This window comes from Thalia democratica, chromosome 1 (genome assembly GCF_965202585.1).
Source record: "Thalia democratica chromosome 1, ktThaDemo2.hap1.1, whole genome shotgun sequence".
In the NCBI taxonomy this organism is placed as follows: Eukaryota; Metazoa; Chordata; class Thaliacea; order Salpida; family Salpidae; genus Thalia; species Thalia democratica.
Genome location: NC_139165.1, coordinates 54,320,641 through 54,343,125, shown reverse-complemented (window position 1 = coordinate 54,343,125; position 22,485 = coordinate 54,320,641). Strand labels below are relative to the sequence as shown.

Sequence of the window (22,485 nt, the reverse complement as noted above, 5' to 3'; positions counted from 1 at the left end):
AAAAATCTATAGCAATTATTATTATTATTGACACATGTATATACCTACTTTAGCTTCTATTCTTCACTTACAGTATTTATTTTTTTACAGAGCTCAGTTGCAAAGTGATGACTCGTTTAACACACAGAAACACATGTCAGTGTAATAAAAAAAAGGATACTGTAAAACTTGTTATTATTATTTATGTATATGATGACTTTTTGTGTCAAACCGAAATTTTATAACTGAAAATGTTAAAAATTCCAGGATTTTTGACAACCCTGGTTTCAGCAAAAAAAAAAAAACTAGCCTGTTTGACTAAAAACTGAACTTGACAGGGTAATTTTGTAAAAAATAGTTAATAAATGTATGACTAAAAAAATACATAACTTATTTTTTAACCGGATAAGCTTTTATCAATCTTTTTTTTGAACTGTATATGTTATCATAATAAATAGTTTCCACAATACAATATAATTGTATTTTTAAATTATTCATAGCTGCAATATTTTACGTGAAAATTTCAATAAACTTTATAAAATTAACAACATAAAAAGTAGTAAATCATAAGTTGACTGAAGAAATACAAAATACTGAAAACTGAATCAACTAGATTTTATTATTATTAAAACTTATTATCTAGCAAAAAAACTATCATGAGTTTTTAAAATATCTTCAAAATATTCAATTAGCCTGAGTTAGCCTGACTATATGATAAATATCCTATAAAGAGTAAACTACTCATTAAAAAACGACTTGGAATTTATTAAAATTTGAAACAGTGTAGAACAAAAATATCTATAAGTTTAAAAACTTGTGAACTATACTTTAGAATTAAATTTAAATTTGGAAAATTAATTCAATTCAACTTATAAATCTGATTCACATACTCATTTCAAATTTAAAAGTAAGATTAAATTAATTAAATAAAATTAATAAGTAACTCCATTATTCAAAAAAATTTAAACTTTAAACATTTATAATATTATTCAGTGCTCTACTAAAAAAAATAAACACAAGATTATTCTTACCAAACTAAATTGTTATTTTATTCTTAAATCTGAAAACTGTTATACTTTTTTTAATAATAAATAATAGGTATCTAAATTAATCTTTTTGAGAGTTAATAAAAAATTTATAGAAAATTATCATTGTTATTTTTAATATTGTATAAAAAAACATGACACTAAGTAATATAAATAGCGTAATTAACTATTTCAAAAAACTTAAACTAAATTTTAGCAAATAGATAAACTCATGAAATACAATGATTCTTTTAATTAAAGTTCTTAATGTTATTTATAAATAAATTTTGCCAATATTATAGTTTTACAGCAAAGCAGACAACGCGCTGGAGAAATTAAATCTATTAATCAGAAACCTCAAGACCTAAATATATATTAAAAAATAAATACAATAGTTTCATAGAATGATTTATTGGAAAATAAGGGAGTTAAATAATAAATTGTCAGAAGTTGGTAAAAACTTCATACAAAACCTAAAGCATTTTACTAACATATTAAAAAATTTCTAGTCTTTCTTTGGTATCGTTTTATCAAAAGGACATTCAGTAGAACTGGGTCTTTTTTTAAATACTTTATCATCATTTTGTTCTTCGATTTCTTCTTGACATGAATACGATTGCAAGTAATCTGTTGAGCATTCTTTTTCACAGGTAGGGTGATCTTGTTTTGTTTCTGTTTTGTTATTATCTGTTTGTGGAAACTTAATTTCTAAGGATTTGATGCTTTGAGTATTTTGTAACAATTTTTTCTTATCAAGTGATTCAACATCTTTAGTTAGATCAGATGTGTTTGTAATTGTAGTAGCAGCAGTTTGAGTTAAGTTTGCTATGTCCAGACTTGAGCTAGAGCTAGGCTTTTGTAAGCTTATGTTCTCATCCATATGTCTTGAGCTATCATTTAAACAAGTTTTATTTTCATTTCTTTCTGTTTTGCAATTATCAAAATGAGTATCAGAAACTTTTGAATATGATAACAACTCTGTTAAATAAGTTTCTCTACTTATTTTGTGTCCTCTTGCCTTTTCAAAACAATCAATAGCTTTAGATGCAGTTAATCCTTTATTTCGCATAAGATAGCTACAAACCAAAAATCCTGTTCTGTTTAGTCCATGAGTACAATGAACAAGTATTATACTGTTATTTTCTTTATTTTTCTCCTCAAATTTAGCAACTTTACTACAAAACATCTTTATAATCCAGTCTGAAGGAATAATTTGTCCAGGTACCTTTAGTTTTTCAAAAAATACATCAGATTCGATAAAATCATTTCTATCATAGTGTCTGTCTGTGTTTGATAAGCTTAATACCATACCAACTCTGAAACCTTTGTCTTGTACCATTTGAACAGCATCTTTACAATAAAATGTATCCTTATTTGAAACATCTTTATAAAATTTTGTGCATAAAGGAGTTTTCAAAGCTATAAATTTTGTATTTTCAACTAAGTCACCCATTTTTGAGTAATCAAGCCATCCATTTGGAGCTTCATAAAGACAGGTTTGGTCTTGTAGTCTGGGTATTTGCCCTTGTACATCATATAAAAAATCAATAACTGTTTTAGCATTTAGCAAATTGTGACCTCTTAATGTTTCAAACAAATCAACCACTTGAGTTGCACTGATACGTTCTGAAAGCATCCAATAATAACAAAGAAAACAAGCTACACGGTCCAACCCCAAGTTTGAGTGAATAAATATTGCCTCATTAGATTTCATACTCATGTCATTTTTATGCAAAAAATTACAAAAATACCTTAAACTTCCTAAAGTTGGGTAAACTAGTCCATCTTTGGAACGATAGCCTATTTTCTTGCATCTAATATTGCATGTTTTAAACTTGGTTTCATAATTTGAATACAAATCACAGTCTAAATTAATAACTAAACTAATTTTTTTTTCATGTTTATCAGCCAACTGAAATACCATTTCTGGGTTACATAAAAAATTTTCATCAAAATCGAAATCTTTAGCATACTTTTTGTGAATTAGTGCTTTGGTAACAAATATATTTGTGTTTCGAATTTTTATTAATTTACTACCAAATGAAATTTCCTTATAGTATTGAGAAATCATAACTGGTAAGTTACCTTTGAGGGATTTTGTAAGAACTCTTTTGCCTGAAGTTAGAAGAAAAGTTTTTGTTTGTAAATTCTTATATCTTTATTTTATAAAGATTCTTTTTTCAAGATTGTTCAGAACTTCTTTTATTACAATATTCTTTGATTGTTTTTAAAGGAGTTTATTTGAACTATGTATGAACTAAAAAATAAACTGTAAAATGTTAGTAAGTTAGTATATAAGGCCTTTTTGCTGTATTTATCACACTAAAAAAAAGTTATTAATTTTAGCTTTGTACATAACATTTTTTATAAAAAGATAAACTAAGATTGAAAAAATTTTAAACTTGATAACTACAAACACAAATATATGAGAATTTATTGTTATTTAATAAAACAAGGTTTCCGTTATTTTAAGCAAAAAAAAAAAACAGGTTAAAGAAACAAAAACTAACTTGAATTAATAAAAAAACATTTTAAGTATATGGTAAGTTAACCTTCAAGTGTATTACACCTGTCCTTTTTAAGAGTTAACATGAAAAAACCTTAAAAATCAAAGATAATATAACATTGTCTAAATGGCATTATTTACTAGTATTTAAGCTAGTCCAGAATTTAAACATATATACATTTAGCCTGTTAAAATGATTCAGACAAGACTTTTTTTTAAAGTTTTTAATAAATTCAAAATTTTTATCATTCCTAAGTTGACTGACTTTATTCATCATTAGTTTTAAACTTCTAAAATTTCAAACTAGCATGAATAGCCAGAAAGAGTGGTGTCTCTACCGTTTATTTAAAAAATAAGTTATGTAATAAAAATTGTTTTAAGATTTATGAACTAAATTAAATTATGGATATAATTATTTGAAGTTGGAATATTCAAAAAGTTATATAAATTTATTGTTTAACTTTTATTGCGTTACACCGTTTCCCTGCAGAGCAGTTCATCAGACGCTAAAAAAAGCTGAAAACAAAAGTATACAGAGCGATGAATGGGAAAATAAAAGTACAAATAAAAGTAAAATATTAATTTTTTTTTAGGGAGTGCTTAAAATCTATTAAAATTAATTCAGCGCTGCTGTGTGTCATGCTGCAGTTTTAGAGTGCTCAAACCAGTAGTGAGCAAAGGCTTTTTTAGTAAAAAGCAGAACTAGACAGAGTTATCAATCCTTGGTGGGGAGATATAAAGTTAAACGGCGTAACGCAATAAAAGTTAAACAATAAATTTATATAATTCATATCTCCCCACCAAGAATTGATATTCAAGAAGTTCTCACTTTAAATCAGAAAAAAAAAATTAGATTAAAAATATATCATTTACATTTAAATTAGTTGTCTTAAAACTTTGAAAAAATAATCTTTATATATAAATAAATATAGACTAAACTAGCAGTCAGAGCTTGTAAAATAAACTTAAAAAAATATCATGACTCTAAAACTGACCAAACTTACCAACAATCAAGCTTGAGTCCTTTAAAAAACCATAATAACAACAATATCACTTGACAACAAAAAACATAATTTTTAGGGAAAAACTGATATTGAAGTTATAATATATAGTCTGAGATTAAAATAATAAATTAAACTAGTCAGAGTTTTGCAAAAAAACTGCACATAATCCTGAGTTTTTACTATCTGAAATTTTTATAACTAGCCAAAATTTTTAAAAACCTGTTAAACTAGTCTAAGTTTGTTTAACCTTGTTTTAAATCATGTAAGGAATCATTTCTGAAAACTATAGGTCTTTAGCTGAAAAAACTTAAAGGATAATAAAACTGGTACATTTAAGTCTTCTATATTTTATTTGTATTAGATATGCTTTACAAAACTGTCTATACCATGGTTTTTATAGTCTTTAAAAAGTATACACAAACTTTTTTGTATAACAAAAGTATCTAACATTTTAACTTAAACCAGTTTATTTTTAAAGTTCAAGTTGGCCTGAGCAGGGTTGCCAAATTTTGTCAAATTTTCTCCAGGTTTTAAAAATACAACTTTTGTGTCTACTTTTAGTTTAAAGTTAAGTTTAAGGTAAGAAACTGTGTTGATAGTATAAAAACATTCAAAAGACACTGTAAAGCTACTTTAATTTTGATTAAATTTCTAATCTAATATATCAATCTAAATTTTTTGATTAAAAAAAGTTGTTGATGATAAAAAAAACTTCAATTTAGATTTTTTTGTGTCAAATTAAAGTTAATTACTGAAAATGTTAAAAATTCCAGGTTTCTTAGTCTAAATTGTCAAATTCTAGGTTTCCATGTTTTTTACAACCCTGCCTGAGTTTTCCAGGGTAGCATGAAAGTGTGCACACATTGTGCACAATTTAAGACTAATTAAAGAAAGTTTAATGGAAGCATTTCTTGATTTATTGAAATAAAACTGGAAATTAAAGAAAGCTTACAATAAGTTATAAAAAATACTACTAAGCAAGAAGAGCCTTCATGTAACCTTCTTTAAAACATCTTAAATTGTGAACAATGTGTTATTGTGATAATTGCTACATGTGAAAAAAAACAGCTAAAAACTTACTTTAAGCTAGCATTTTTTAGGTGCCTAAAGTTGGCAATAAGTTGGTTTTCAGAAAATTTAAGGGTGACAAGGAAATTATTAAAAACAGGGTCTACTAAACTATTTTTCAAAAGGACACCTTTAGAGAAATTAAAAAAACTTTGCCCCGTCCGACAAGATTTCAAAAAAAAAACTTTCTTTTTTTGCTCTTCATCATAACTTCAGCATATTTAGTGTAAGTTTCAAATTATTGCCTTGTGGCAGCCTTTTACAGCTTTTGACCCAAAAAATTTCCTGATATTTTTCAATAATATCTAGTATAAGTTATGTTTCTATAGTTAGCTGAATATTTGAATCCTTACATTCTTATATTTTTATCTTGCGCACCAAATTTGCAGTTTATGTTATATTGTCTTAATATTTTGTATATGTATTCTTATTGTGGTCTCTAGGCACAGATTTATAGTTTAAAAAAATAAAGCATAATTGACACCTGATGACAAAAATCTATAATAATGTTTATTTTGTTAATTTTTAGTTTAAATAACCGTAGTCTAGAAGTTGTTTAAAAACTTTATTTTTTTAGAAAAATAAATGATTTTTTTATTCTTATGTAAGTTCGTTTTTAAAGGCGCACAGTATTACAATTGTTTCATTTTTATAAAAAGTGTTTAGTACTTTAATAATCTAGTATAAAGTTTACATAGCATTTCAAATTTATTTACAGTTGTACTTAGCTAATTACAAATATTTCCTTAAACTTATATCTTTAGTAATTAAAATTTTTTTTATCACAAAAAAAAACTTAAATTAAAAGATATTTATAGTTTAAAAACGCATATAAGTCCTGTAAAAATCTTTACTTTTTATATGCTTTTATAAACCTAACCAAAGTTTTATTTTAAAAAAATTAATGTCACTTTATTACTGATTCACAATTGATAGAGTTATTAAGTTGTGTTATGTCAATTCATGTTTATTGTACTAAATTACACCTAAAACCAAACTTTTTTTGAACTTTATTATACCTAAATGTTGGTAGTAAGTACACTGTAAAGTTATTTTCAAAATAATTATAAAGGTAAATTTGTTAATTATGTTGAATATGTGTTAAGAAACTCTTTCAAAAAAAACAACCTCCACAAAAAAAAAACAACTAACATACAAACTGAATACGTTTGAACTGTAATAAAATATCTACTTTTTCAACTGAATACTAATTTTTACTATATTAAACTGTTTTTACTAAACAGTAGTGTTTTTATCATTGAATTTTTTGCTTAACTAACTCTTACTAGTGTTAAGTAAAGTTGTGTTTATATTGGATAAAAAAAACTTATTTGTTTTTAGTCTCTCTATTAAAAATACTAAATAATACATGATTTTATCAATAATCAGGGTTGCCACTCTTTGAGCCAAAAAATCTTCCCTGAGTGACCAAAAATTTCCCTGAGTAACCTTAAATTTCCCTGAGTTTCCCTGAGTATTTTTCAAATCTTAAAAAAAAAAATTTCTCTTCTAACACAAATTATTAATACCTCATTCTCATTTTTCTTCTTTAATAATAAAAGGAAGGTTGTATGTGTATGCTTCTGCATTAAATTTATGAAAAAAACTGTTTTCAAAAACTCAATCTTAAAAGGTTTAAACCAATTAAAAATTAAAAACTAAATTTTTGCACAACTTTGTGTAAACTTGTTAGTTAACTTTCTACAAAGTGATCTTTGATCATTCTTCGGGACCTTATTGTCATCTCTCCCATATTAGTTGATATTACTTCCTTATTTAAGCTAAAGCCCGGTTCAACACTTGCCTGGCCATTGTGAAGCACAAAAACAGCCTCAAGGACTCTTGTTAAATCTTTATACTTGCTTGGGATATCAAGTGTGTCAAAATAAAAGGTGTCTAAACTGTGACTTTTTTTATGAAAAATTTCAAAAAGTATTTGAGTGTTAGAAGAACTTAACAAATCAATGTATTGATTAATGTTGTCATCACCCTCTTTTGCTTTTAGTATCTTCATGCTGACAAGTTGTTGGACCAACCTTGTAAAGTTTCTGACACAACGGTCTTTACCCATTCCAATTAGACATGCCGGATTTAAAACAGCAGCCCTTCTTAAAAAGTTCAAACCAACAGTCATTCTTGTTTTAATTTTTTTTTTTATTATAGCAAATTTAAAAAGTTTACATTCATTGTGAAATGACTTGAACAAAATGTTAGAAACTTTACCTTGATTTAGCAAATCTTGAATTAAAGTAGAAGCAGCACATCCTAACTCTACATCTTTTTTGTGAAAACTTTTATTTTGAAAATGCTCATTATTTAGTTCAAGTAGCTTTTTTCCATTTGGATGGGCTTCCATGAAAGAAGTAGTAAAAACAATATTCATTAACTTGTATACTAACTTCTGTATATCATCATACATGAAAGGAATGCTTGGGCTGTTTTCCTGATACCTTGTTAAATATGGAACCAAAATTGAGGCAACAAAGCTAAAAAAATTCAATTTCACAACTATTAAGGGCATAGGGGGGGGTAAACACCCTTTTTTGGTTTTTTATCTTATTTTATATAGTTTTTACCAAGCTACAAGATGCTTTTTACAGATTTAAAAAATTCAAAATAATTTTTGAGATATAGCCGGTCAAAGTTGAAGGCAACAATAGGAACCTTATGGGAGGCGCAAACTAAAACGGCAAATAACTAGAAATCACTAAAAATCTATCTCCTCCTACGTTTTTTGAGATAACTACCTCAAATTTTCAGGAAATGTTCCTTGCAATATTTAAAAAATTCTGTCGGAACAGATTTTGAAAAAATTAAAAAATAAAAATTTTATATAAAAAATAAACAAAAAAAACAATTTTTTTTTAGTTTTTTTATTATAAAATTTTTATTTTTTAATTTTTTTAAATTCTGTTCCGACAGAATTTTCTAAATTTATCAAGGAACATTTCCTGAAAATTTGAGGTAGTTATCTCAAAAAACGTAGGAGAAGATAGATTTTTAGTGAAATAGTCTATTTTTGCCGTTTTAGTTTGCGCCTCCCATAAGGTTCCTATTGTTGCCTCCGACTTAGACCGGCTATATCTCAAAAATTAATTTGAATTTTTTGAATCTGTAAAAAGCATCTTGTAGCTTAGTAAAAACTACATAAAATAAGATAAAAAACCAAAAAAGGGTGTTTACCCCCCCCTATGCCCTTAATACATCATCCTTTATAGCATTGCTTATAGTTATAAAATCTTGACCTGGTGGCTGTTTGTAACCAGGCAGTTTTTTCCAGTACTGTACCATTTTAACAACATTAGGCCAAATAAAAATGGTTCTGTCAGCTACCTGCTTTGGCTCTAACCATCTTGTGGCGCAAAATGATAAAGGACTAATAGTACAACATAGTGTTTTTTAAACTACATAAGTAACTAAAATTAAAAAGTTTATTAGAACTTTTCAATGAATAGTTAACAACAACTTTCATTTCTCTAAACTGTTTGATTTTACTTAAGTAAATATAAATTTAAAACTTAAAAAAACTACAATGTTAATACTAAGAATATTGAAGAACTAGCCGCAAGGCTAAAAAAATTCTAAATAACCACTTAAATAATAAAAATTACTACTTTTGAACAAAATATTGAAACTGGATGAACTAAACCTCATTCTAGATCTAGAAAAAAATTTCCCTGAGATTTTCAAAAACTTCCCTGAAATTTAGAGAAAAAATCAAAACTTCCCTGAGTTTCCCTGAGTTAAAAGAAAAATGCCAAAATTCCCTGAGTTTCCCTGAGATTCCCTGAGTTTCCCTGAGATTTTCTACAGTTTGAAAATTCCCTGAGATTCCCTGAGTTCCCTGAGTGTGTGGCAACCCTGAATAATACATAACTTTATTTAAATTATAATAGAACTTCTATCTCAACAACTTTATGGTGTTTTTGTGGCTATTTAACTAGAAAAGAAAACTATTGTACATTTATATTCAAAGCGCTGATTAAAGTATACAAATGTTGTGATTTATTTCTGTACTTAAATAAGTAAAATTGAATTTTTAGTAAATATGTCTTAAATTTTATCTATCTTATTTTATTGGTACATTTTCTTAAAGCGGTATTTACAGTTTATTTAAGTTCTAACTTTAACATAATTAAATCCATAGGGAAAGTAAACCTAAAGTTCAGTTTGATTTGCATATTTGCTGAGTCAGCATTTAAAAAGGCCTTACTTAATCTTTATTTATTTATACCTTCATTCCTAATCCACCTTACTCAAACATATTAAAAATTAAACAAAACACAAAGTTTTAATAGTTAAGATTAAAAATAACAGCAAAAAAATATTTTAGTTTTGCTGACTCAGAAAACATGAGCCACTATAATGGTCACAACTGACTTTAAGTTCATGGTGTATAATTTGCATTAAGTAAGTTTCAATACTTATCAAGATATACTTGTTTTGTGGTACTAACTTAGGGTTTCCCAAATTGGGTTAAGTGGCCCCCTTGGAGGCCATGAGCAGTAAAGGAGCCACAGGAAGGCCTTGAGGTCATAACTTGAAACTTACACTAGATATTCCTGAGTGATGATGAAAAGCAAAAAAAAAAAAATAAGTTCTTAGGTGTTATCAATGGTAGTTTTTGAGTAGTCTTGTTGAAGAGGCCATAGCTTTTTTAGTTTCTTTAAAAAGGGCAATTTGAAAAAAAAGTTTGGGAAACCTTGTTCTAACTAAATAAATCACTTTTTTCACAATTTGATTCTATTTTATAGAGTTTTTACTAAGCAACAAGATGCTTTTTACAGACTAAAAATTTAAAAATAACTTTTGAGGTATAGCCAGAGGCAACAATAGGTTCTTTATGGGAGGCACAAACTAAAACTGCAAAAAAAGACTATTTCACTAAAAATCTATCTTCTCCTACAATTTTTGACATAAATACTTCAAACTTTCAGGAAATGTTCCTTGAAGTGTTTAAAAATTCTGTTGGAAGGAAATTTAAAAAAATTGAAAATAAGAATATATCCTGTTTATAGGTTTCCTAAACATTTTTTACATTTTTTTGACAAACTTCATCGTATACACATTTTGTTAACTAAAAATTATTCAATATATTTTAATAATAAAACGTCAATACTTTTTTTAAATAGCACGATCACATTCACAAACAAATTAAGATGTTGTGTTTGTATGACTATATTATGCACACAATTTTTCTACCCGAATCCATTATCACCTTATTGATTCCCACCCGAACAAACTTCCACATCACATCCAATAAATTTTGCGAGGAGAGTCATTTTTGCATAGATGTCACTTTTCAACGAATTATCACTTTTTAATGACTGTACTTTCACAAAACACTAACTAAAACTAAAACTAACACTGGATAAAAAATAACCTAAGTTTGCCACAATGAAGAACAAAACTAAACTTAATAAAAACTAGTTCAAAACTATTTTAAGCAGAATAAACAAACATATATTAAATTTTACATTGTATAAAACTACGGACAAATAAGGGATCAAATTGTTTAACTTTAATTTTTTATACTAAGTTATCTATTAATATTTTGATATTGTCCTAGACAAACGTTTTAGGTTTCTAATTGGTGTACGACTCGATAATCAAAAGGTTATTTCGTACATCAGCTCCTAAGAAAGGAATAATAATTTTGAGCGCTTTTTTGTCGTTCAATAAATAATGATAATATATATTATTTTTCTACTACTAGGTCCGAATATCCACAAATAGTTATACGCTGTTAAAGCAACATTTTTTTTGAATGAGCGTCTGATTACATTATAACTTTTGAAGACAATTTAACTATTGACAAAAAAAGCAATACAACTTATTTTATTTCGCTTGGAGTGTAGCTAAAAAAGCTATATTATGCTTTAAACTAAGTGTTTAATAATTTTTTTATGACTACTATTTGTTAAATTATGCAAAGAAATTATATTTAAATCATTGTATATATCACTCACTGCACTTACAATAAGCAAGGAATTATTACAAAATTTTAAATTTAGAAATTCTGGTAAAAAAATACCATTAGTCTTCTAATATCCTAACATACTAAACTTTAACCTCAAACTTTGAAACTTTTTATTCGTGTGCTACTAAGTTTTGTTTCTATTGGGTGTCAATTTAATTGGTCATTTAACTGTTTTTCGTATAAATGGTTAAGTGTCTATATAAAGCATAAATACTGTATAATTAAACGTTTAACCAAAAGTTAACACTTGTTTTCTAATACCTTTACACACTAAACTTTACTTTAGAACGTTAAACCTTTTTATTTTTGTACTGCTAGGTCTTGTCACCAGTGGTCCATTTAATTGTTCATTTATTGTGATTGCTTTATCTTCTTCGGAGATCGGGGTAGGTGTCAGAAAAGCACAGCGTCACTTTAGAACGATGTGACACTTAAGCACAGATTCAAACTTTAGCACGGAGTGATACTTTAGAACGGAATGACACTTTAGAACGGAAAATGAAACTTTAGCACGATCGATACTTTGAAGTATTTAAGTACTAGTTATAAATATATTTGATAAATTGTTTAAGTTTCACTTTATATAGTCAGCATCCTATTGATTACGCGTTTTAGACACTTTTAATTGTGAATTCAAAGGGAAGTATACCTACCAAAGTTGTTTTTATATTATATATATGTTTTGATTTTAAGAAAACAATTAAGTTTGCAAAATAAAGTCTTGAAAGATTTAAAGCAAAAAATTTAAAGTCATTTTCATATAAAGTTATAGTAAAGTAATGAGTAAATTGTATGACAAAGCTTGGCAGCCTTTTAAAGTAGATTACGAATTATCCTTAGAGAAACCACTCCTAGGAAACAATAAGTTAGAAAACATCTTTAGTAGGATATATTTTTTGAGAAGAAAATAAGAACTAGAAAACAAGAAGTTGGTAAATTAAATGATAACTTAATTATTAATTACTTAATTAAATGTTCTTAAACTTTATACTATTTTATTTCACATAATAAAGTACTAATATTTTACTTACAATTTATTTAAACATTTTGCATGGCTGACAAGATTGTTATAAATACTTTATTTATGTAAAACACTAGTTTAAACTTTATTAGAAGAACGACCATAAACGTGAATACAAAACTATACTTATCTATACTAAAATTGTACTGTACACCGCGTAGGAATTCCATCAAGTTATTGTTTTCATTTAAGTTCGAAACAAGATGAAACAGCTGCTCGTCCGCTTACCGGAATCTTATTCTTTTAGGATCTGGTTGTATCCCTGCTAAAAGGTGTTCAACACCAAAATCTCGAGGGTTTTTGGTGGTTTTAAGTATATCAACGAAAATCTAAAGATTAGGGTGGCTTCCGTTGAGTACGGAGTACAGTTCGCTTTGTTTACATCGTTTCAAAACTTTAAAGTTTTGAACTATGTCAGAATTTTGACAGGGTGTGCAAATAACATTACGGCAAATATTCCGAGGAATTATAGACCACTGTGGAACAGATAAAAACAGCGCAATATTTGAACATATTTGTAATTGCACACCCTGTCAAAACTCTGACATAGTTCAAAACTTTAAAGTTTTGAAACGATGTAAACAAAGCGAACTCTACAGCCTGGAATAAATATTGATTGAGGAGGAGCGACCTAATTTAAATACGCAAATAGCATTAAATAGAAAAGCAAAGTTATAAACAATCTATTGATAAACGTACCTTTACTTTAGTTTACTTGTTAAGTCTCTAAAATTTGTATTTGTTTGAATTTATTCATACGTCATAATTTAAAGTTCTTTTTTAAGCTGTTCACTAAACAATTTTTTTTCAAACTTCATTTAAACATTTATCACTTGAGAATGAAACTCGTATAGTTTTGAAAAGCTTTGTGTAGTAAAAAGTATAAAAAAAATATATATTAATGATAAGTTGCACATGGTATATAAATACATTCAAAAACCTTCCTATAATAGTACTTATACTAATTTACTTGTCTACTACTACAAGTAAAATCATTTTGTTATAACTTTTTTCTTCTTTTCCTTAAAATTAACTTTTATCACTGATCCTTTCACTTATTTGATCTTTTCTACTTAGTGTTTTTTGGTGTTTGATAAAATCCTAAATCTGGCTTGAGTTTTTTGCTTAGAAATTCAATTTATCTCGAATGTTTAGTTTTGCAAACAAATCTTCGTAGGCTTTTTTTACACCTTTTTTTTGTGTCGAAAAAAAATTGCAGTCTTCTGCTTTTCAATAATACTTTTTCGGTTAGAATATAAGTTATTGATAAATGATTTTTGTTGCATTCTGGTAATTCTATGTTTTTTAAACAACTTAAAAGCTAAAAAACTATAAGTTTTAAGCAGGGGTGTGTCTAGATATTTTTCAGTAGGGTGGCACTATTTTATTTGTTCGATAATAGAGTATTTTCTATAGTAGCTTTTAATGGTATACTTAAAAAAACTTTCATATTAGAGAATTTTTATTATAATGTAAATATAACGATGTATATATAAGCATAAAAGTGTATTATTAACTGTAAAAATTATTTTTTATTCTGAAGAGTGTATTTTATAAACAGTATTTTGCTAATTTACACTCTTAAAAAGTTAGCCTTCTGGTAAAGAAATAATACCATGAAATTATTCAAATTGTAATACTAAGGAACAGATAAAATTTCATTTATTGAAAATGTTAAGATGTTAGTAATATCATATTACTATATATAGAGTCCTTTTTTATTTCCTTTAAAATTTGAAATTTTAACTTCCTTAACATTTAAATTAGTTTTGTCAATAAAAGTATTTTTTTAACAATTTAAACAACATTAATTCAATTTCAATTAGAAAAAATAGCAGTTGAACTTAAGTAATAAAATAACTATAACTTAACTATAATTAAGTGTGTGGCCTGAATATTCAACTCTAATTTCAATTGCTATATATTAATCAAAGTTACAAGGCTTGCTTCAAATAAATTTATTTTATACAATCAGCTAAGTGTAATTAAACTTTAGTAGCTGGGGCCCACTGGAGATAAGACGTTCTAAGTTAAAGTTTAGTCGATTAAGACATTTTAAGACAAGTGCTAAGTTTTAGTTAAACGCTTAATTATATAGTAACTATGCTTTGTATTGGACACTTAACTATTTAAACGAAAACGGTAAAATGACCAATAAAGTTAATACCCACTTGAGACAAGACCTAGTAGTACACTATAACAATAATAAAAAGTTTCAATGTTCTAGGTTAAAGTTTAGAATGTTAAGATATTAATGATAAATTAAATTTTATTTAATAGAATTTCTAAATTTCGAATTTTGACTTTTGTGATAGTTTCCTGCTCACGCATTTACGCACAATACGGGGCAAACAGTTATAAAGTAAAACATTTTTAGCTAACTTTAGACTAAACTTTACTTTTATATTAAAAACGAACATGTACTAACAATTTGCAATGAAGTTTAAAAATTCGTAAAAGTGCATTAACCTATGAAATTAAGTAAATTATTAAAGTTGTAATTTCAATTATTTTTTTTAAATGCAATAAAACTACTATATTGTTAAACTATCTAAAATAAACTAAGACTATCAAGCTGTTGTTTTATTTTACCCAAAAAAAATTTTAATAATAAGAGTTTTTAAAGAGATTTGTACAGTTAAACTTTAAAGAATAAAAGAAAAGATTGAAGTCAAAAAATGATAAATTTTTCTTAATCGATAGTCAATTAAAATTACTGTTTATAGTGTGAGTTATTAAACAGACATAATTGCATTTATACAAAAAGTTTTAATAGCCTAATCTTGGGTTTATTTTTTTTCAGTTGTAAGACTTTTCAGATGCTTTCTTTAGATAGGACATTGGTAATGTTCTTAACAACCTCTTTTGTCAGATCCTATATAATTATAGTATTTAGCTATAAAGAATAATGTGTTAAATTATAGTTAGAATGTATAATGTTAAGTAATAAAGTTAATTTTTAAAACAACATGTTTAGTTACTGTACTATATTTATAAACTTTATTGGTTTAATTTTAAATTTATAACTTAATTGGTATTTGTAAGGACTCAAAGGAGTATTCCTTAAGCCCAACAGGTGTCAACAAAACTGGTTTCGGAGACAAAGTTAATATTATAACCTAAGTGACAGAGTAAATATACAAAGATTACTAGACGTTGATTTAGCTAATATCTTTGTCGTAGACTTGTTTCAGTATATGTAAAATAAGTAAAAACTTTCACACTGAAAGAAAAATTTAAAGTATCTAGAATATTTAAAAAACATTTAGAAACAGCATAATTAAACTCAGACTATTTTTTGTACAATTCAGATATACGTTAGTGTATAGTCCTTGATAACTTTTATTATATTTAAAATAGAACATAGTGTAGTGCCTACTATCTATAACAAAAATAATTAAAAAAAAAGTAAAACTTAAGAAAAGCATGCTTCTAAAGCTTTTTAGATGTTACACTATCAATGATGTAGGCAAGTAATCTTTTTGATTATTTCGTTTAATTAAAATGGACATTAAAGATTAATTAAAAAACTTCATAATTTTATTAAAAAATAGCTTGCGAAAACTACGCAAAAATACTTTGAATACTTGTTTATTACTAATCTTTTTACACCCTTTAAAAATATTTTATAACGATTATCAAAGAATAGTATAAAGTGTTTTGAAAATGTAAATTTAAAAATAATAAAAACATAAGCAGACTTCAATATAACGCTTGCAAAAACCTAACAGTACGTTATATGCCATTAGATAAATTAAAAAAAAAAACATTTATTCAGCCTCTTATTCAATGATTCATGGTAAACTATAAGACAAAAGTGTAAATAAAGCTTATACTTTAACAAACACTAAATCAAATAAAAACCGTAAAAAAAGTTTTGATTAATGTTGCAAAATTTTTTGTAGTTGTTGCAAGCCTTTTATTAAGATAAAATAAGAGCATTTCGTGTGACTTTTGAGTTGCAAAAACCGAAATTCACCGCATTTTCACTTGTATATAGCTTTTTAAATACTAAAAACAAAAAGAATCAAACACATTTTTTAAAAGAAGAAACCGGCTCATGAGAATATTGTTTACAACACTTGCTTTGATGTATTAGTTACTAAAAAGTCCAATTCTGCTTGCTACCCACTTACCTAGAATTTATCTATTTCAACTTTTTTTTAAACTTAACAGTAAAAAAACTAAAGTAAGGTTATCTTAAATTTTTTGTAATTGGAGTTTTTATTTTACTGAAACTCTTTTTGTGGTTAGGCTTTATAGACTTTATATAACTGTTGAAAGTATAGACTTAATCGTTTGATAACAAAAGATCCCAGTGAAACAAGTTCACTGGAATACAAATAAAAACAAATTATACAGTTATCTTCCTTTATTGTACCAACATATGTTTTTGTGTGTTTACAAATCAACACTCTTCAACTGGGTTCTGTAAAAAAATAATTACTGTAATGTAAGAATAGAAGCATAGAATAAAGTAGGTGTATACATGTTTTCATTATAATAAAATAATTTCTACAGATTTTTACAGGTTAATAGTTAATAATAGGTAAAATACTTAAAGTTAAATACGACTGTTATAAAACTATATTATATTTGTAATTATTAAGTCTAAACTAAGTTAAGTAAACTAAAATACACAACAAAGCAATAAATCATAATATAAACAAACCACTTACTTTAATGGAAGGAAATACTGATTCAAATTTATTATACTGTTGTCAATGATTGAATAAAATGCATCCAATAATTACGTCACAATATATATGAAGATTAAGACAGCTATCTAATTTATATTATAAAGCTGGTTAATTTAGACTTTATGTTAAGAAAAGCTGTAAAGCGCTTTAATATAAAAAGTAGTGTGTAATCTATTTTGAATAAAAATGAAACAACAACCAGTAATTAATGAATCAAGTTTCCTGAGACTTTTATTGTCTTTACCGTTGTTAAATTTTATTGATTCATTAACTAATGGTTGTTGTTTCATTTTTATTCATAATAGATTACACACTACTATTTATATTAAAGCGCTTTACAGCTTTTCCTAACATAAAGTCTAAATTAACCAGCTTTATAATATAAATTAGATAGCTGTCTTAATCTTCATATATATTGTGACGTAATTATTGGATGTATTTTATTCAATCATTGACAACAGTATAATAAATTTGAATCAGTATTTCCTTCCTTTAAAGTAAGTGGTTTGTTTATATGATGATTTGTTGTTTTGTTGTGTATTTTAGTTTACTTTACTTAGTTTAGACTTAATAATTACAAATGTTATATAGTTTTATAACAGTCGTATTTAACTTTAAGTATTTTACCTATTATTAACTATTAACCTGTAAAAATCTGTAGAAATTATTTTATTATAATGAAAACATGTATACACCTACTTTATTCTATGCATCTATTCTTACATTACAGTAATTATTTTTTACAGAACCCAGTTGAAGTGTTGTTGATTCGTTAACACACAGAAACATATGTTGGTATAATAAAGGAAGATTACTGTATAATTTGTTTTTATAAACTTTATATATTTTTTTATTTATTGTAGTTGTAAACACTAGAAACACACATTCTATGAATAAACAGTCAAAAAAAACTTACCAAATAAAATTGAAGATAATAATTGCTTATTTCTATTCCGATTAAAGTAAAACATACAAGACTTGAGAAAAAAGCTCCATATGAAATAATTGCTGTAATCCATTTCAAAACTGTAGCTGTTTATAAATTAGCTTCATAAGTTTTCTTTTATTTGTCTAAATCAGGGTATTTGATAATAACAGCCTATGATATAAAACGGTTAATTTTCCTAAAAAAGGTTGCTTGCCGGCCGCACTGATATAGAAAAAAGTCGTCTTCGTTACTCAGTAATTTATAAAACTTGAGATAATCCATAAAACATGCTATTTCAAACAAAAAGTGTGATAAACTATGAAATTGCAAAAACTAGTAATTAGTTAATAATAATTAAATTAACAACCTAATTGTAAATTAGGTGAATAAAATAACCATAATAATTTTTTTAAATTGTTTTTAAAATGTTTGATTTTTTGCTAAAAAGTACCTCCCAGGACTCAGATTTTTGCTTTTCGGGCTAGTTTTCCTATCACTGGTCTAAATACTGGTATATTTTATAAACGAAAAAAAAAATATTAAAAGAAAACAGAACTTGTTTTTTTAGTCTAAATAAAGTTTTTCAACAAACTTTTTTTCATACTTTAGTGCAAGTGTTCACGTCTTGTTCAACTTTTACTGAACAATTAAAAGTAACTTTATTAAAAATGGTTAATTTTATTTTGAAAAATACAGTTTTGGTTTAAAAAAAGGGTGATGCATAAACGTTTTATATTGTGCTAAATATTTAAAGTTGATCAAGGGTATGTGTGGATTGAAAAAATAACTTAATTAAAGCTTTTTGCAAGGTATTTATCTCATTTTCACAGTAAATACTATACTGCAACTTAATTTTAAATATTTTGAATCTTTTGTTAATTAAAAGCACTACTTTTGTTAATATAAAAAAAAACATTACTATACACGACCAAAAAATAAACTCTAAATACAACAACGACATGTTCTAGTCAGAAAGCGAAATATTTTTAGAAAAAAGAAAAGATGTAAGACTGAATCATGTATATAATTTTCTTTCTACAACTCTTGTACTATTTTCAATATACAAACACACAATAACCATTGTTAAGACAATTTGTAAACTACAAAATACTTGGGTTAAAATCAAATTTAAATGTTTGATTTGTACATAACCATCATAAAGTCATAAAGTCGACTTTATTAAAGTTAAAATTTCCCTGTTCAGACTTAAACTATTTTGTTTTATAAACATAAGTTATCATTACTGAAGCTTACCTAAGTTATTTTCAGAAACTTGCTCAATATTTACTGGCATTTTTAAAGAAGTTTATGGACAAAAAAAATTAAGAACAGAGTACACGATCCAAGTTTCATAGTTTTATAGTTTTTAAGCTGTTTCCATAGAGATAAAATTATGATATTTAAGTATTAAAGCACGTTTTAGATATATGATGAAATACTTACAAGTCTACTAAATAACTTCTTTTCGGTACTATCTTTAAAAAAAAATTGGAGACAGAAATTCATTTTGCAATTTATTTTTCGTTAACTTAAAATTTTTCTATTATTGATTATTTTAAAACATACACTCAGTTAAAGATGTGTTGATAAAATTTAATCAATAACAAAGATATGTTTTAATTTAAAAGGTATTCGGAAAAGTAAACAGTTTAGTAAAACCAAAAAAGTATACATCTGTAAAACTTATTAATAGCCAATTACACGCCGTTCAAAGATATATGACTGCTAAATATAAAACTGTTTTTTACTTTTATTTGATAGTCATAACGTGAGTCAACTATAAATTTAGTCCTGATAAAGTTTACAGGTGGCGTAATAAAACCGTTATTTAGTTTTATTAATATTTCCAGATTCTGAGTCTAAAATTTTCGTTATGCTGTATCTATAATCTAGCAGGTGAAAATTTTATACATCAGAAATCAGAACAGCCGAAACCCAGAATGTGAAGGTTTGTTAAAAATCAGTTAGTAATAGATTTTGAATGCTTTAAAAATTTTTAAATGAACATACCAAACTTATAAGTCTTACTCAAGTTAAATATAAACATCTTAAATGGTTTACTTAGCTTTAAAATTCTCACAAATTCAGTTTAGGTTAAATATAAAAGTCAAAATAGTCAAACAAATGTTTAGTTAATAGTAAAGTAAACATTATATTATCTTGAATAAGTTAGATTTTATACTAAAACCATTTTTTAATAAACCTTAAAAACTGTTAAAAGTCTACATTTGTTTACAAACCCATAAAACCAAGTTCCAATACTATTTCAATAATAGGAGGAAAAATATAATTAATATAATTTTTTAAATATTCAAAATATAAATTTAAGTGTTTGTTAACAAAATTTAAGTGTTTGTTTTGTTGTGTGTTTTAGTTTACTTTACTTAATTTAGACTTAATAATTACAAATATTATACAGTTTTATAATAGTTGGATTTAACATTAAGTATTTTACCTATTATTAACTATTAACCTCTACAAATCTGTAGAAACTATTTTTATAATAATGAACACATGTATACGCCTACTTTAGGTTCTAATCTTTCATTATAGTATTTTTTTTACAGAACCCAGTTGAAGTGTGTTAATCCGTTAACACACAGAGACATATGTTGGTACAATAAAGGAAGATTACTGTATAATTTTTTTTTATTGCTTTCCAACTAAAAAAGTATCGTTAAAAATATTTCAATTTTACTATGATTTGTTTAAAGCATACTTATATACTTGAAACTTGAAAAAAATATGATTAAATATTAAACTAATTTAATTAATGTCTCTGATCTGAAATAACAAAAAAATTAAGTTTATTAAAATTTCAATAGTTACATTATTTATTTCTTTAAAATCTTATTTTATATTTTTACAGTTTTTTGAAATAAAATACCTTTTTTTTAATACTAAAACATTTTGTTCTATTATTTTGTTACTTTGTTGCATTAATGTTTGCTTTTAAATAATTGATCTACAACTAAATCGTTTTAGAACGGTATAAGTTTGATTTTTTAAAATTAATCAAATTAATGAAATAAGTTTATTTTATAATTACAAATCAAGATAAAACCTTAGATGCAAAAAAAAAAGAAAGCGAAAAATTTACAAACGACTGTAAAGTAAATGTAGTTACTGTAAAAAAGATTTGTTACAGTATATCTGTATGGTTGAGTTGAGACTGTATTAAGGTTTAATATTTATTTGTATTAACTCGCCTTCAATGTATATAAATTGAAAATTTTCTGTAGTGTTACAATAAAAAGCTAATAAAGTCTTATAAAAAATATTATATAAGCTTTTAAAAATTTATTAGTACTTAAACATAGTTAATTCATTTATCTACACGTTTAAAAATTAGTTGATTAAAAAACATTTTATTTAGAAAGGAATTTTTACAAAGATTTTTTTAAGAGTAACCTAGAGACATTTAGTTTATCATATCACTATTGCGATACTTTTTTATACCCTTACTCAAATCGTATTAGTAAAAAAAACATATAAAAGTTTAAAACTATTTATTTTTGGCAATAAAAATTTTAACTTATTTTTTATTCAAAAAAATTTAAATCTGATTCATTTTGTATATTTAAAGTCGTATTTTTTACTACAAGAACTTGTTTTGTCAAAATATCTGATAACATGATTCAATAGCCGATAAAACTAATATAAAATTTTATTTTACAAGTTTTATTTTAAGATTTAATTAAACAGATAGCTTTTTTGACAAACTAAAAAAATCATTATTTTTAAAAGCTTTATAAAAAGCATATATGTCTCAGACAAAATTTAAAACTAATGTTTAATTGCGTTTGTTTTATTTAGTATTTTTAAAAAATTAAAAATTATTTTATTGATATACTGCAAAAAAAAAACATAAATTATACATTTTCCTAGTATTTCGTAGGGAATGCTAAAGCTTAATGAAAAAATATGTTATATTTATATATGATAAAATAAAAAAGAAATTTTCTTTAAGCAGTTTTGTCCAAAGTTTATTACTCTACAGTTTAAACGGTAACTGTAAAAGTGTGTGAAACTTCATGTAAATAAAAAAACAAACAATCAAGTTAGAATTTTCATCAGAACATAGTTTGCGTACAACCTAAGTTTATTTTGATAACAAAAAGTGAGAAGTTTTAAATGAGCTTTTATTTTCACGCTAATTGTATGTACTCTTAAAAAGCTTGTTTTATTTTTTTTTCAAAAGTTTAATATATTAAGTAGTGTTATTTCAATTTACTTTAAATTAAACAACAAAAATTTCTCAATTTAAGTAGCTT

The 22,485-nt window shown here is 25.4% G+C and overlaps 1 protein-coding gene across 1 annotated transcript; it reads right to left on the bottom strand.

The window, feature by feature from the left end:
• Positions 1-1,272: 1,272 nt before the first annotated feature.
• On the bottom strand, positions 1,273-3,264 carry LOC145835881 (uncharacterized). Its single transcript, XM_082943634.1, has one exon. It carries the CDS (start codon positions 3,073-3,075, stop codon positions 1,510-1,512), a length of 1,566 nt encoding a protein of 521 aa, XP_082799760.1. The 5' UTR covers positions 3,076-3,264; the 3' UTR covers positions 1,273-1,509.
• Positions 3,265-22,485: the final 19,221 nt, after the last annotated feature.